We start from the raw sequence: 18,062 nt of genomic DNA, 5'->3' as shown, positions 1-18,062 counted from the left end.
ATGTCTATGTTTAGAGCTCCAAAATATAGTTAAGACAATATAGGAAATGAGATTAGGGGGTTGTCAGATACAGTCATTTCCTATTAATATGCATTCTGCACCTAGAATTGAGCCAGCTTGTTAAAATATTCATATGAGTGGGAGAAATATGATATGCGCAAGGTTCATAACACAGACAAATCAGATCATGTCCTCCTATGTGGAAAGTTATGTAAAATATATTAGCACAACATTTTCAAATGTAATTTACTCCTGGGGGAATTCTGCACCAAAAAAATAAAAATTCTGCACACAGTATTTTAAAATTATGCATATTTTATTTTTCAAAATAACACAATACAATCATACCAGTTTCAATTATTTTTGGTCATTTATTTCAGAATACTTGTCAGCAAGTGTCTGTTACAATACAAACAACAAAAAAGATTCAGGAAATATTTTTTGACAAATAGATTCCTTACTAGGCATATTAATACAGAACTCTGAGTAATAATTCATTTAAACTACAATACAGAACTGTATTTCCCGCACCCCTCAGAAGTAGTGCAAAGGCTTGGGGGTGTCCGGGGTAACGGAGGACCTGAGGGAGAGGGAAGTAAATTGCTGGAAAGGAGCCTGAGTGTGAACTTGGAGGGTTGTTGGGTATGGATGGGAAAAGTATGGAACAGGTTTTTGGGGGTGGAGGGGAGAGATTGTAGGGAGCTTCCCCCATGCAGACCCTGGCTGACCCCTAGCCTCTCCCATTCAGTCAGGCACATTTGTCCCTGTCCCCATGTGTTCCTGCACCCCTGTGTGTCCTTACACCCCCTGTCCACATGCGTCTCTTCACCCCCACTCAGACACCCACTCCCCCATCCCCATGTGGCAATGTACCTCTTCCCCCTCTCCCCACTCCACCACCCCTCTGTCCCTATGTAGCTCTGTACCCCCTCCCTTGTCACCATGTGGCCCTGGACCTCTCTCCCCCCTGTGGCCCTGTTCCTCCACTCCCATTCAGCCTCTGCCGTGCAGTCTGTCCTCTGCCACTGGCCCTTATGAGCCCCTGTCCCCCCCAGCACCCCATGTTGTCAGACTCTCCATAGCCCCTGTCTCCTGACCTGGCCTGACCGGTGCTGTGAAGAAGGCAGGTTCTTTCTCTTCCTTAGCTGGCCAGGAGCTTCTATTGTGGTCTATTGCCACAGTGCCTTCTGGTGGGCAAAAGGTGGAACTGCAGAAGTTATTTTCTGCTGGGAGCTGCTGCTGTTCTTGCGCCACAGTGCCCTGTGGTAAGCAACAGGCGGAACTGCAGCAACATTTTGGCAGAAGCTTTTTTCTGTGTAAAAAATTAAAAGTATGCGTGGCTCATTAATTATGCACACACCCAGTAGCACAGATTTCCCCCAGGAGTAGTAATTGTCCACTGGAACATATAGAAAACTATCAGCCAAGCACTTGGAAAAGCTTGCATCTGTGGCATTCACTTGTGATAGGTGAAGAGGAGAACTTGAGAAATGCCATGTTCACTGTTTTGCAATCTATTCAATATTTACCTTATTTTAAGATCATTTACAGACACATCATACCTTAAAAGACATGCAGGTTGTCATGCATCATCATAGAGTCCCGGAAAGGCTGTTGGTTTCTTTCTAATTGTGCCCCTTTACCTCTACTTTTGAACACAATAGGGTCTTGGTAAGGTTTATGTAGCCTGCACTTCCATTGCTGAGAATAGAATTATTCCTCCTGAGACACTTTACTTTTATAAGTCTGACCTCTCTTATTGTGATTTCGAAATAAGATGCAGTTGCTGATCTTTGTCAATATTTGTGGTTTGTATTTGTTACTTGATTTTGTTTTCTTTGTTCATTTTAAAGAACATATTAATTATAAAGACAAAAGCTGAGCAAGAAATCTGTCACAACCCTTATATTAGGTCCTTTCTGTGTTGTATTTCAAGATCTGTGTGATGTATTTCAGCACCATTACAATAGATTCACTACTCAGCATTTATTGCTAGAATCCTGCAAATCTATTTTAGACAGCTTACACGAAAGCTAGGCATGAATATATCATGTGACAGTCATTTTCATTCCTCTTCTGAAGAAAAAGTATGAGTGTCGTGCAACTAAAGGAGAAGTGATGTTTAATTAGCTCATTGCACTATATGGATATAAACTAACAGTAGCCATTATGTAGTCAGTGAAAAGAACAGGAGTACTTGTGGCACCTTAGAGACGAACAAATTTATTTGAGCATAAGCTTTCCTTCCCCACTCTGAACTCTAGGGTACACATGTGGGGACCTGCATGAGAACCTCTAAGCTTAACTACCAGCTTAGATCTGGTTTTCCTGCCACCACCCAAATTATTTATGAGTCATTTGGGAAACTCTGTCTACCTCCCCCCCAGAATATCTCCCTCCCAAGTACTATAACCCTTCCCTCGGTAACCTTGAGAGACTTTTTCACCAATTTCCTGGTGAACACCGATTCAAACCCTTGGATCTTAAAACAAGGAGAAATTAACCATTTCCCCGCCTTTCCCCCCACCAATTTCTGGTGAGTAGTCAGTGGTCATGCCTAGAATGATCACTAGTTAGCAATTTATAGAGACGTGTATTGCTTTGATTTTTCTCCACTGTAGTCTCTTACATTTAATACAGTAGAAAAATATTTAAATTTTTAAACACATTTTATATGTAAGTGAAGTAGCTATTGTGAGCACTGAATCACTAAATACTTTTCTTATATAGGAGATGTATTTACTACATATAGATTATGGAAGTAAAGGATTAAAAAGGACATAGCAAACTTAAAAATCACACTTTTGTCTGAAAATATTTTTAGAAGTAACGTATAATTACTGGAATGCAAGAGATTACTACTTTCCTCCAGTTTTACATATTATTTACTTTTGTATTTGACAGCAATTTTTAAAGAATCAAGTTAATTGCTTCCCCTCATAGTAACTTAGTTTCGCTTGCTGATTTGTGTGGGTGTTTCACACAATGACGAGAGAGGTTAACAACAACACCAAAAAACTTGGCCAGAAATATTGTTTGAGGGGCTCAAATGGGTGTAGAACTTGGTATTTCTTTTAACTCATTTTGTGTAGATACTACTACTAACTTTTATTATGCAATTGTCTAAATTTCAAAGTACTATAAATGTAATAAAATATTTAACATCTTGCCATATAGCCTAGTTTTCTGGGTTCCTTCAGTTCATTTCCTTACATAATGTGAGTAAAAATTTGGAATTAAGAAGTACTACTTTGTATTATAATTGGACATCTTTGGTGACAATATTGTTTCATGTAATAATTGCTGCACCTTTTTCTGTTTGGTGCCTTGAAAACATATTACCAGCACTTGACTGTTTCTGTGAAAATGTGATTCTGTGCAACAGCAGGAAAATAGTTTCCCATAAAAGTAAAACTCATTTGTTTTTCACCAATTTATAAATATGAAGACTATTTGCCTATGGAAGGATATATTCCAGGGATGCTATGTATCCTCTTTTTCCTAATGCTTTGCGTTTTCAAGGCAGCTTAACACTTGTTGGATGATGTTTCTTCTTGACATTTTGTTTCCTGCTTGCTAGCAGAGAGTGAGGAAGAGGATGACCTTGAAATGGAAGTTGAAGATCAAGATAGTAAAGAAGCTGAAAAGCCAAACATTAATTTTGACACCAGTCTGCCAACATCACATATGGTATGTGGTTTTTCTATGTGCTTTCCACAGCATCTTAAGCATCCTTGTGAAGAGGTTTTGATCCAGTTGTATGTAAATATACAGGCTTGGATTTAATTAAAGATTTTGAATAAATGCAGTGGTATTCCTAGTGTTGTCAGGTTACTTAGACTATTCTTTCAAATATTGTCCCAGGAATCCCTCCTTTTAGTTATAGTAGTAATGGAATAGAGACCAGAGGTACATATAACTAACTTGAACTTCTACAAGAAACAAATGATGGGTATTTAATTTAGCGCAGTTCTAGTTGGTGATCTCCATCATATACTTAATGGATCAGGGATTATATCCTAAGAATGGCCGCAGTTGTCACCCTTATTTTCAGCATAGAATCGAATGGCTACTTGAAGCCACCACCGTCTCATGTATAAGTGGGTCTTCCAGAGTAAGGTTGTGGCATTTTGACAAAGCAGTAAGTGTTCACAGCTGTAGCCTCTGGTGTGCCAGTTCTGTCTGAAAATAACAGACTTCACACATCCAGCAAAAGTATATCAAAGTTTCAGAACTAATTGAATTATATTTAAATTGAAGATTTTTCAAAGTTTTGACATGCTGAAAAGGCAAGGCATTTTAAAAAAACTTGAATGGGCACCATCTCTAGATAGCAATTTGCAAAATTACGTTTATTGTAAGGCCAGCAGAACAACCTGTAAAATATTCCTTTGACATGAAAATGTTGCAGGATTCCTGAACTATTGTCCTTTATAGATGCTTGATCATGCACATGTTAATTACTGAGTTTAGGGCTTTACTACCACTATGAATAGTCTCTAAGTACCCTTTAGGTCTTGTTTAGACTAGGGGAAAAGGTACTTTTAAAAAAGAAACATGTTAGCCAACTGATTTTAAATGTTACTTAGCATTTCGGTGCTGACCGTGTTTAATACCTTTAAAACATATTAGCTGGTTGTGGATGACAATAGTCTGGGGTTCACAAAAACCAGTGAAGTTTTTAAGGGTATTAAACCAGGTCTACACTAGGTGCTAAGTGAAGTTTAAAATCATAACATCTGACATGGTTTACATATATTATTCCTATCCCTTCCACTTGTCTTAGAGTGTTACTAAATCCATGGGCATTTTAAAAAAGCAACAAAGAGTGCTGTGACATCTTATAGAATAACAGACATATTGGAGCATAAGCTTTCGTGGGTGAATGCATGCTGATGAAGTGGGTATTCACCCACGAAAGCTCATGCTCCAATACATCTTTGTTGCTTTTTACAGATCCAGACTAACAGGGCTACCCCCTCTGATAATGGGCATTTTTGTAACTTAAGTGCAGCTTGCAGGCCAGAAGCCCCTTGTGGAGTGCTTGCTGATGAGCTGCAGTGAGCTGACCGATCATTTGGCAATGGTTCTTTTGCTCATTTCTAGCTGCTAAATCATTATATATTTTCCTAATATTACTTTTCCATTTAAGGAATTGGTATAGTTGCCACAGGAATGTTACGTGATCTCAAATGTAAGATGGGTACACATGATTGTGAATGTGAGGGAAGGTGACCTATTAATATTAAGATGCAGTCCACAAAGAATCCCTGTATTAGTCCATTGGAACCAGTTTTTTATAATCTTTATTCCTTCGTTGTTCAATATTTTTAGAAACTTTGCAAATACTAATATGTTGTCATCTCCTCAGGCTAGACATTTTGTCTTGCTTTATACGTACTAAGCACCAAAACTACTTGTAGCTCTCAAAAGTAATATGCTGTGATATTTATGTTTTGCTTTACAGTATTTGGGTTCTGATATGGAAGAGTTTCACGGGAGAACGGTGCATGATGACGACAGCTGTCAAGTGATTCCAGTGTTACCCCACGTGGTGGTGATGTTGATTCCTGGACAAACCTTGCCTCTTCAGCTTTTTCGCCCTCAAGAGGTTAGCATGGTGCGGAATTTAATTCAGAAAGACAGAACCTTTGCTGTTCTTGCATACAGGTAAAATACTCAGTAGTTACTGATGCTATGAAGCTTATGTTTTATCACTGATTTCTTTGGGCAGAATATTATAATATTCTTGGTTAGAAAACCAAGTTTGCCTAATTATGTAAAGATTTAATGGGTTTGTCTCATGACATCATCACAAACATAACCCCTTTGAAATATGGAGGGAAATACATTTGGGGATTTTTTATGTGACTATTTTATTGGTTTCATTAAATGTTTGAAAGCAGTGCCCCTCTTTGCTTAAAATAAAAAGTCTCAGGGTCTGGAACATAAGGACACAAACCAGAGGTTAGCTTCTTATTTTCTAGAACTTTATTTATTTAAGTGTGTTTTGCCTGTGTAATTGAAAGAATGTATTTCTGATTCTCTTTTCCCCAAATTAAAACCACAGACTGCATAACTTATATGTAACATGCTTAGACATATTATTCAAATAGAGCTAAGGCAAATGAGGAGATATCAGAGCTACTATATGGGTGTGTGTGTGTGTGTAAAAGAGAGAGAGAAGCTTACTGTGACTGCCAAGATGTCAGGCCTTTCTCATTGCTTTGGTTCTTAGCTGTCCCTTGTCTTTTTCCCCCTTACTCCTAACTGGCTCCTCATCAGTTTCTCCCTTGTTTCCCCCTTCCCCTGTCATAGGCAGTGTACCCTGGAAGGGTGCTCTCCTTGCCACGTGCCTCACCTCCATTTAAGAGCTGAGGGAGTCCCCATGAGTCCTAGTTAAAACAGTCAAATCGCAATAGCTCCTCCTTCCTTCCCTTTTTCACCCCCCACCTGCACCAGCCAAAGAGATGTTCCACAAGGGATTAGAAAGGAGTAGAAGTATGTTTTGCTTTCTGTACAGTAGCTGATGTGGGGAGAAGCCACTGCAGCCCCTCAATATCTAAAGGCCTTCTCGAACTCCAGCAATCTTGGTCAGATCTTGGGAGTGTTAACCAAGGTTCCTCACTTCAGAATCAAGTCCTGCCTATGGATTGCCCAGACTGGTTAAGAATTTGTAGGTTCCCCTCCCCCTCCATTAGAGATGTTACTAGATCATACTGGGGGAAGCTATTTTCAGAACCATACAGTCTTAAGAATTTGTTAGTATGTTCATTATCAAAATTTTAAACACAGAATTGTTTTTGTTATGATTATGTCATGGCAGAATCATTCTCCTTGCAGATCAGCTGTGTGCTGAGTCTGAAGGGGTTTTTGCTAAGTAATTTTTGAATGATTAGTGTAAACACAAAATAAACAAAATTAGACTTTATTTTTTAAATGAAAACAAATATTGCTTCCTCTTTGTAATTCAGATAGCTGAAGAGATTTTCCTCCTCAAAGTTTAAAAACAAAAACAATTTTAAGCTTAGACGAAGCATGGATAATTTCAGCTCTCAAGGAGACTTTTTAAGAAAGTGATGAATGAGTGAAAAATGGAGGTGGGAGGGTTAATAGAAGTTGAGTGAACACTACCTACCGTACAGATTACAATGTGTATCTTCTACTCTTTTTTAGCAATATACGTGAAAGGGAAGCACATTTTGGAACAACAGCCGAAATATATGCCTACCGAGAAGAACAGGAGTTTGGAATTGAAACAGTCAAAGTGAAAGCAGTAGGAAGACAGAGGTTCAAGGTGCTTGAAATAAGAACTCAGTCAGATGGGTAAGAAAATAGATAATGTATGCATCTCTGTGTTCAGCAAAACTAGTGACTTCCAGCACTTTTTGTAATTGGTTGGTAAAATTTGACTCTGAAGAAATTTTCCCTCTGAAGAAAATTTTTACTGTTCCCAATGCAACATTTTAACTGTAGTGCTGGGAAATCATGCCTCTCAGGGTCACTGAACTGATTAGTCATTATGGATCAGGCTGTATTTTTAAGGTTGCCTGACGCTGCCTGTTTAAGACCCTATTTTCAGTAGACTAGAACTTTACAAAATGTTTACCATAAAATGGTTCATCCATTCCTGAAGTGAGGCTAAGGAAAAATACATTGATTTGCTGTGTTAAATTTTTTTGGCAACTTCTTCTTTTAAAAGATTTACCCACCGCTGCTTTGGAACAGGGACTTGAAATTTGGCCAAGGGCATGGCCTTTGTGTCAGGAATGTGCTTTTTGCCATCCCCATGAAAACACCCCCAGATTTGGTCAAGTTATAAGCCCTTGAAAAATTGCAGTTCTCACTTGTTCAGTAGAGATTTCTTAGATTTTAGCAGCTAAATTCCATCTCTGCACCTATCCCCGTTATGCACATGTGTTATGAAATAGTATGTGATAATGTAATTATAGACTATTTTTTCCACAGGACCCCGGCTTCTGCGTTGAGGGTGAATCAGGGTTGTATAGGGAAGGAGACTGTTGCCTGTACGACCCCTGCTTTGTTGCAAATGTTTGAAGGTTTGTAGTGAATGAGGCAGGGGATTGCAGGAAGAAAAAGAATGATGTCATGGTTAAGTCAGCTGAGTGTTGTCCTGGAGAATTGGTTTCTATCCCTGCCTCTGGTGGTGTTCATGTGTGATGCTACTCGAGTCACTTAAACGAAACTTGGTTACTAATTGTGAGTTCCTCATTGTCATCCTGACTAAGTTTCTGGAATTTGCAGAAGGTGCTGAGGAATCTTAGCTACAACTGATATTAATGGGGGCTATGCATTGAATGGTATTAGTGGTAAATACTCTGGGGAAAAAAAATCAGGTCCTCTGCATCTCAAATGGGGCACCCCAAAATTAGTGGATACTGTTGACCTTAATCTCTGTGTCTCAGTTTCTCTATCTGTAAAATGTTAATGATGATATGCCTTCATCTCACACAAGTATTGAGGAAATAAATTAATTAGTGTTTATGAAACACTTAAGATACTATAATGATGAGCACCATAGAAAAGCCAATGAGGAAGTTAATTCTGTCTTCAGAGCAGGGAGGAATTAGTGTGCAATAAATAAGGCCTGGGGCTACTCATTGTACAGTGAGGAGAAAATAAAATGTTGAATAGCTGCTCAATAAGTAAGCACATCCATCCTGTGCACTGAATTAGGCAGAGGTCCTGTGGAAAAAGTAGTATGTGGTCATTTAATTAAAGACTGTATCACATATTCACAAGAGAAATTAAAATTGCACAGGCAACCTTCATTCTGGCATTTCCTAACTTTTGAGTGCTTGACGTTGCAACCTTAATGTTGTTTTTAATGCATCTACATACTGTTTCTAATAATTTTTGCTTTTTCTCATTTACATTTTAAATGTTTTTTAAAATTGTGTTAACTGTTCTAATTGAGAATTTTAAATTCTGACATATGATTTTTGAAATGGTGGGGTTATTTTTCTTACCAGTAACTCTGCAAAATCACATCTCTGGCATGTTGGCTAATATACCATTATCAAAAACAAACATTCTCCATTCAGAATTTACTGATCAGTTTTGTTTCACTCTGATAGCAGTGCCAATACAGCCAACAGGAGTGAAAAATAGTAAAAGGTTGTTTTTAGCATTAAAGGAAGCCCTTATTACACCTCTACCCTGATATAACCCGACCCAATATAACGTGATAAAGCAGCGCTCCGGGGGGGGGCAGGGCTGTGCGCTCCGGCGGATCAAAGCAAGTTCAATATAACGCGGTTTCACCTATAACATGGTAAGATTTTTTGGCTCCCGAGGATAGCGTTATATCGGGGTAGAGGTGTATTTGGCATATTCACAGGGCTCAGATTGATTGAGTAAGAAGGTGCAATATTTATAGTGATCTTTTTTTAAACCATAGTTACACTTTAAGTTTGGGACACATGGCTTAAACTCCCACATAGATTTCCACAACCACTACCTGTCCCATTAAATTCTCTCTGGAACACTCCCACACTAGCATCAACTTCCTGGACACCACAGTACCGCTTCGTTCTGGGTGACGGATGAGTCAGACAGGCTATTCACTCCCTCTGGTCTCCGTTCGTCCTTATCTCTGGGTCTGTAGGCTCCTCTGCATCTGAGTCGAGGTCATCATCCTCCCTCTCTCCACCGTCCGACCTGCATCGAGGGCAGTTGATGGATCATTATGGCTACTAGGATTGGTGCCCAAATTGCGATTGGGATGGAGGTGCCTGGCCCAGCACCTACTGGCCACCAATGCCTTATCCATGTCAGTGACCTCTGTGGAATCCATGGGAACTCGGTTGTGGAGGTCCCGCTTTTCATCTCACTTAAAGGGGAGATTATGTGCCAGATCTGTGGTGGTGACCATCAGTCCGCCACAGGCCTAGGCACTGACAGTCCTTTTCCCTGTGAAACCTCCAGAGTTGTCCTGTTTGGGTCCGTCACCCCTGTAATGGGATTTGGCTTTGGCTTGTCTTTGTCTCCGGATGATGCTGTACTACCTGACTTATCCTTACCTTCGGTACCAGAGGATTTTAAGGAGTGCCAAGACCTTTTGTGGCAAGGAGCTGCTTCCTTTAGTATACAGGCAGAGTTCTTGCAAGGAAAAAAACCACAAATTGGTGGACATCCTATAGCTGTCTGCCTCTGGGAGATTCCCTATCAACAATGTGATCCTCGAACTGGCTATTTCCCTCTGGAGACGCTGGTTTCATTATCACCTGAAGCTAAGTGCATGGAAAAGTGCTGATTCATTCCCATGCAGGGATTTGAGGGTTTTACTCTCATCTCACCCCAAATTCCCTAGCTGTAACTGGTAAATGACAGAGCCTGACCAGGCAGGTTCAAGTCCACCCCCAAGGCTAGGGACTCTAAACAATTTGACCTCTTAGGCAGGAAGATTTACACCTCCTCTGAAAACATCCACTCAATCTGCAGCGGCAGTCAAAAAAGCAAACAGAATGTTGGGAATCCTTAAGAAAGGGATAGATAATAAGACAGAAACTATCACATTGCCTCTATATAAATCCATGGTATGCCCACATCTTGAATACTACGTGCAGATGTGGTCACCCCATCTCAAAAAAGGTCTATTGGAATTGGAAAAGGTACAGAAATGGGCAACAGAAATGCTTAGGGGTATGGAATGACTTCCATATTAGGAGGATTAATAAGACTGGGACTTTTCAGCTTGGAAAAGAGACAAGTAAGAGGGGATATGATAGAAGTCTATAAAATAATGACTGGTGTGGAGAAAGTAAATAAGGAAGTGTTTATTTACTCCTTCTCATAACACAAGAACGAGGGGTTACCAAATGAAATTAATAGGCAGCATGTTTAAAACAAACAAAAGAAAGTATTTTTTTCACACAATGCACGGTCAACCTGTGAAACTCTTTGCCAGTGGATGTTGTGAAGGGCAAGACTTAACAGGGTTCAAAAAAGAACTAGATAGGTTCGTGGAGGATAGGTTCATCAGTAGCTATTAGCCAGGATGGTCAGGGATGATGTCCCTAATCTCTGTTTGCCAGAAGCTGGGAATGGGCAACAGGGGATGGATCACTTGATGATTACCCTGTTCTGTTCATTCTCTCTGAGGCACCTGGCATTGGCCACTGTCAGAAGACAGGATACTGGGCTAGATGGACCTTTGGTCTGACCCAGTATGGCCACTCTTATGTTCAACACTGGCTTCTACCCAGGACATCTTGGAGTACCTGTTATGTCTTCAGTCATTAGGGCTTGCACTTAGTTCGCTGAAAGTGCATCAGGCAGTGATATTGGCATTTCATCTCCTTGTTCAGGGAAAATCAGTCTTCTCCAATGCCATGGGAACAAGATTCTTAAAAGGGATCCTTTGTCTACATCCTCTGATTCAAGAGCGTGTTCCCCTATGAGACCTAAACACAGTCCTAACAGCTCTGATGGGTCCTTCTTTCGAGCCCCTAGCATCTTGTCCCTTTCCATTCTTGTGTCAGAAAAGATTTTTCTGGTAGCAATAAAATCCTCAAAGGAGATTGTGAGAGTTGCAGGCTCCAATGGCAGATCCTTTTTATGCACAATTCTCCAAAAACAAGGTGACTTTATGACCACACCCATTTTTTTTTTGTCTAAAGTGGTTTTGAGCTAGTCAGTATATTTACCTGTGTGGGGTTTTTTTTCCCCGTAAACTGCGTTCAGCTCCAGAGGAGCAGTGTCTCCATACCTTAGATGTCAGGCAATGTTTAGCTTTTTATCTGGACAGGACTAAACCATTTCGTGCTTTGCATCATTTATTTGTGTCATATGCAGACCACATGAGGGTTCAAGCAGTCTCTTCGCAGGCTGTCTCCAAATGGATAATATCCTGCATCAAGATGGCATAAGTCTCCTCAGCAGGTGCGAGCTCATTCTGTGAAGACTCAAGCAATGTCCATAGCTTTCCTCAGTGACATTTCCATATTGGACATATGCAAGGGTGCTTTGTGGTCATTGATACATTCGTTCACAAACCATTACCCCATAACCTTATATTCCACAGCGGATGCAAGCTTTGGTAGTGAGGTCCTGCAGTCTGAGTTTAGGTAGACTCTGAGCACCGCCTGCTGCAGCTGAGGGACATGGCACTTCTGCTTGTGTCACCTAAGTGGAATACACAGCTGCATCTACTTGAAGAAAAAACGGGTATTTGTTGTAACTGGAGATGTGATGGAGACCTGCATCCCCACTGCATCAGAGTCTTGTTTCTGGGCATTCAGTGTGAAATTACTCCTTTGGCGCCTCCTTCTCCACTGCATTAAACACTAACTTCTGTTCCTTTACTTTACCAGTTCACAGTTTAGCTTTCCCATAACTTAATCAATTTCTTATCTTATCTCACTGCTTTGTGACTCATCTCCTTCACTCCATCAATGATGTCAGCCTCTTTTACCAGCTTGTCATTTCTCCCATAATCACTTCTCACCTTCTTCCATGCTGCCCATTAGGCATTAAATACTATTCCCTAATCAATTTGCAAGGCAGTTCTCTGTCCTCTGTTATGATGCCTGTGGTTCACTACATAATGATATTGGCTAGGTTGGTGGCTTGTAGGTGATTCATTAAGACCTCTTGTCTGCTTATTTAAAAAAAAAAAACAAATTAGACACTTCTAAATTGTGCACTCAGTTGAAAATATATGCAACCTTGTATTCCTGGTACTGTCACCCATGTATTCCACTTTCTCCTTCTCCCATCAGGGGTGCTGGAACAATTTGTGTAGTGGGGATGCTCAGAGCCATTGAACCAAACTGTAAACCCTGTATACAATGGAAACCACTTCAAGCCAGAGGGTGTGTCAGCACCCCCACACCCCTAGTTCCAGCACTTATGTCTCCAATTATTTTCTACACCTTGTTGGATCTTGTCTCTATTTAAAATGTAACCACTCTGGGTTAGAGACTGTATTTTGCTATATATTTGTACAGAGCGCTGCACTGTCCCTACTGAGGACTATGGGTGGTACCAAAATACAAATAAAATGTACATTTAGAAATGAGATTTCCTGTCCATCCACGTAAAAGGAACAAAGTAAATGTTTGCATTCATTGTTCAGTACAGCAACATTCTTTTTAAAAAGAAGCATTAGAATATCAGCTAATCATTCTGTTACTTTACAGTAACCTTAAGTAAAAGATTAAATAATGTGTTGCCATTTACAAAGACCAGTACTGCTCTGCTGTTCCTAACTGTCTAATTTTTTGCTTATCTGTCACTGATCATTTGAATTTTGAAACAAGAAAGTTGTTGTTTGAACACAAGATGGCAGTACACAGTTAACCACAGTAGCAATCACATCTGTTATGAAAATTGACTATCTGGAGGTGGCAAAGATACAGCTGTTGTGTTCTGCTGCTAGAATATTTTACTATGGCCATTACATTCTAAATGTGATTTAGAAAGTTCATTATTCCACAGCAAAATATGAATCAAGAAAATGTGAAATCTTAAGGAATTTGTTTTTTAGGTTTTTAGAACTAACTCAGGATAGGGTCTAAAAATTATCTACAAACAAGATATTGTTTAACTTTTTAAAGATTACATTTATGTTCAGCTTTATTGCATGGTTGGGGAGGCATTCTCATATTTTAAACTGTTCCATGCACTTACACCTTGTACAACATATACGTAGTTAATAACTCCAGTGTGCTGTATTAAACTTCCCTAATGTGACCTTTGAACCACAGTGAAAAATCAAAGGTTACCTAAGTATATTTCTCTTGGACCTTTTTAAACCTTTCTATTCTTTGTCACATGAAGTGACTATCAAAAACTAAAGGGTGCCATTCTTTTTTTTTATTGCTCACTTTCATCCTATTATTTAGCTTCAGTAAATATTAAAATATCACTTTACAATATGATCAGCATTTGTAGTCAAGACAGCAGTTACTCCTAAAAATATCCAATGGGAAAGTACACATTAAATATACCAGAAAAAGCATAAATCTAAGTCTCATGCTTTTCTTGTTGAATTGAAACATGTGGAATCACACTTTTAAGCTGACAAATTCATTTTAGTATTTTAGCATTCTTGATGCTGTGACGGGTTGGATCACAGAAACCTCCTGGGAGCTTCTACCTGATGTGCCCAGACTACTTCTACCCCTGCTTTCCCTGCCAGCTCAGGACTCCAGCATCCTGTCTTGCTGAGCCAGACACACCCGTCTGCTCCAACAAAGACCCCAGGGTCTGAATTACTTGCCCCAAAGCAGCAGGCTTCACTGAAAGCAGCTAACAGAAGTGTTCTTGTCTTTAACACCCAGATGCCCAACTCCCAATGGGGGTCTAACCCCAAATAAATCCGTTTTACCCTGTATAAAGCTTATACAGAGTAAACTCATAAATTGTTCGCCCTCTATAACACTGATAGAGAGATATGCACAGTTGTTTGCTCCCCCAAGTATTAATACATACTCTGAGTTAATTAATAAGTAAAAGGTGATTTTATTAAATACAGAAAGTAGGATTTAAGTGGTTCCAAGTAGTAACCGACAGAACAAAGTAAGTCACCAAGCAAAATAAAATAAAATGCGCAAATCTATGTCTAAGCAAACTGAATACAGATAATCTCACCCTGAGAGATGCTTCAGTAAGTTTTTTTCCTCAGACTGGACACCTTCTAGGCCTGGGCACAATTCTTTCCCGTGGTACAGCTCTTGTTCCAGCTCAGGGGTTCTTCATGATGGCTCCCCCTCTCTTTGTTCTGTTCCACTCCTTTATGTATCGTTTGCATAAGGCGGGAATCCTTTGTCCCTCTCTGGGTTCCCACCCCCTCCTTCTCAATGGAAGGACACCAGGTTAAAGATGGTTTCCAGTTCAGGTGACATGATCACATGTCACTGCAAGACTTCATTGCCCACTTGCCAGCACACAGGTATACAGGAAGACTTACAGGTAAAACACAGCCATCTGCAGACAGTTGTCCTGGTTAATGGGATTCATCAAGATTCCAAACCACCATTAATGGCCCACACTTTGCATAATTACAATAGGCCCTCAGAGTTATATTTCATATTTCTAGTTTCAGATACAAGAGTGGTACATTTATACAAATACGATGATCACATTCAGTAGATTATAAGCTTTGTAATGATACCTTACAAGAGACCTTTTGCACGAAGCATATTCCAGTTACATTATATTCACTCATTAGCATATTTTTATAAAACCATATAGACTGCAATGTCACAGATGCATTATACTGTTAAGAGAACAGAACGTATTAAAATACTTTCCTACTAAACAGTGTTCCTGGTAGGGGGTGTGGTTTTTTTTCTTTTTCTAAGTACAGTGGCCTTTTTGTGGAGTAGGTGACCTGGTGTATAAGTGGGGTATTAAAAGATGATTATCGTCTGTATCCTATTTCTGCCGATTTTGAATTCTAGCTAATCACATAAGGGTTAGGGCTTAAAGAATGTAAACTGCTTTTCAGCGAAACTTCCTTTCCGAGAGTTTGATATGTATTAGCTGACAGTTACTTTAATACCAAAAATAACTTGAGGAGACAAATATCTAAAAATATAATGCTGAGGTGGTAGAATGTTCTGCTGTGACTCTACTTCCAACCTGACTTCAGTTCTGATCACAATTCTGATACACATCCTATGCCTTAAAAATGTTGATGACGCTTATTTTGTATCTCATGATAAAGGAAGCTAACTCAGAAAGGAAGAAAGTAACCATGCTGAAAGTTTTAGGTGGTAGTTTCCACATTCCTGCATAAAAAGATGTGATAAAGGAATATTCATTAAGTTTAAAGAAAAAAAAAGTAGAGATTAAGAGATCTAACTATTCTTAAACAGTGATACTTTATTCAGTAGTTGTTTTGAAAATGTGGGATACACTCGGCACCTAAAAGTGCTTCTGGTGGTTTGTTTATTAACTGGAACAAATTTCAGTGGGCCACACCTTTTGAATATAGCAAAGATGTGTTCTGTTTGCTTTCAAATACATAAGTTCTATGCTATGTAGTCACAACAGTAATTCAATTTATACAAGTGAGACTTAAGTAACTTTAAAAATGTAATGAAATGGCTTCATGTTTGAAGTTTTACAGTGCTGCATTGAGGTTTGGTCTTCTGCACATATTTACATAGGCGGTGGAATCCAAACTGTTGTTCTTCTAAATTTTGTATTTATAATTTTTTTTTCTTTATCAGAATCCAGCAGGCTAAAGTACAAATCCTTCCTGAGCGAGTGCTGCCTTCGACTATGTCAGCAGTACAGCTGGAGTCTCTCAACAAATGCCACATATTTCCTTCTTCCAAACCTACAGCATGGCAGGACCAACATATACATCAATGGTGGCAGAAATATCAAAAGGTCAGAAGCTAATTGTGGTGGGTTTTTTTGTTTTTGTTTTGTTTTTATGGCATTTCAAAAATCAATACGTTCTATCTGTGCGTCTTTAAAGAAAAATGCACAAACTGGGACCCTATATGTCAACCTTCTGCTGTTGCTGTAGATTGTGTGGGTTGTTTAGCAATGGACAGCAGTGGGCAGATACACATTTTGTATTAGATTAATTAAGTCCTATTTTAATTACCATGTCATTGCTTTGGGGGAAGTAATGTATGTGTATATCTTGCTAAATTACTGGGAAGGTATAAGGATTGCCTACATGGGGAAATTCACCAGCAGAACTATACTATTACAGTTATTCTGCTATAGTTATACTGGCATAACTCCCCATGTGGACACTCTTATTTAGGCATAAGAATGCCTTTTTATTTACATAGCTTATGCGGCTAAGTCCACATGAAATCTGTTAATGTTTGTGGTGGCACTTAAACATATAAAAAAAAAAGTAAGCTAAGAATCCCAGGCTCCCAAGACGCATTCTGTCTATTGGGATGGTCAGTGTTAGGAGATTGTGGTGATTGATACATAATGATAATTAAATCTAAGGGCTTGATTTCTAGTTCCTCTCACTAAGATTTACTTTTTTTCCCCCTCATGTTAGTTCCTGTCATCCATCAGTTTCTTTCCTCTTTCATTATCATCCTGACTTCTAGTACTTCAGGTGAATTATAGACCAGTCAGCCTAACTTCAATACTGAAAGATACTGAAACAAATTATTGAACAATCAGTTTGTAAGCACCTAAATAAAATAGCCAGCATGGATTTGTCAAGAAAAATCATGTCAAACCAACCTACTTTCCTTCTTTGACAGGATTACTGGTCTACTGGATGGGGGGAAGCAGTACCTGTGATGTATCTTGATTTTAGTAAGGCTTTAGAAAAAGTCCCACATGACATAAACATTTGCTACTTTGCTTATGTTAGTGTTCTGCATTGTGTTTCTGGCCATTTCTGTAACTGTACCTGGTTTGTTTTTTCTAAACTAGGCTTCTTTTTCATGTACATAATTGAACCTCACTAATCTAACGCTGATTAGTGAGGTTTGTAGAATACTGAGAGCTGGGGATAGGGTCAGCAAGTTGATATGTTGTTCTTTGTGGGCAAATAGAAGGGCTTCTTGACATACCCTGGGCTAGGGTTACCATATTTCAGCAAGCAAAAAAGAGGATGGGAGGAGCCCCGCCCCGTCCTGTCCTAGCCCCGCCCCTGCCCCTCCCACTTCCCGCCCCCCTCAGAACCCCCAACCCTCCCCCCGCTCCTTGTCCCCTGACTGCCCCCTCCTGGGACCCTGTCCCCTGACTGCCCCCCAGGACTCCACCCCCTACCTAAACCTCCCTGTTCCTTGTCCCCTAACTGCCCCGTCCTGAGACCCTCCCCCCATCCTAACTGGCCCCCTAGGACCCTACCCCCTACCTGTACCCTGGCTGCCCCAACCCTTATCCACCCCCCCAAAAAAGCCCCCCCCCGAACTCCCGACCCCGCCCGTCTCTTGACTGCCCCATCCAGAACCTCCCTGCCCCTTCTCCGACCCCCTGGCCCCCTTACCCTGCCGCTCAGACCAGCTCCAGACTGCCGGTGTGAACTGGCGGCTGGTGATCTGCGAATACAGAGAGGGAGTGATCTCTGCTGCAGGGGAGAGGAGGAGGGGCTTTCTCTG

The 18,062-nt window shown here is 40.0% G+C and overlaps 1 protein-coding gene across 4 annotated transcripts in view; it reads left to right on the top strand.

Annotated features, from left to right (window-relative positions):
* Positions 1-18,062, top strand: part of CRBN (cereblon) — a 44,371-nt gene that overhangs the window by 3,220 nt on the left and 23,089 nt on the right. For 2 of the 4 annotated variants that reach the window (XM_054034607.1, XM_054034608.1), the window contains 4 exons: positions 3,584-3,690; positions 5,468-5,670; positions 7,177-7,326; positions 16,203-16,365. In XM_054034607.1, coding sequence (XP_053890582.1) covers positions 3,584-3,690; positions 5,468-5,670; positions 7,177-7,326; positions 16,203-16,365 — 623 coding nt within the window. Of the gene's footprint in view, positions 1-3,580; positions 3,691-5,467; positions 5,671-7,176; positions 7,327-16,202; positions 16,366-18,062 lie in introns of all 4 variants that reach the window. The other 2 variants (XM_054034605.1, XM_054034604.1) reach the window with 1 other exon arrangement.

This window comes from Malaclemys terrapin, chromosome 7 (genome assembly GCF_027887155.1).
Source record: "Malaclemys terrapin pileata isolate rMalTer1 chromosome 7, rMalTer1.hap1, whole genome shotgun sequence".
NCBI lineage: Eukaryota > Metazoa > Chordata > Testudines > Emydidae > Malaclemys > Malaclemys terrapin.
Note: the sequence above shows the minus strand (reverse complement) of the source record. Positions and strands in the feature narration are given on the sequence as shown.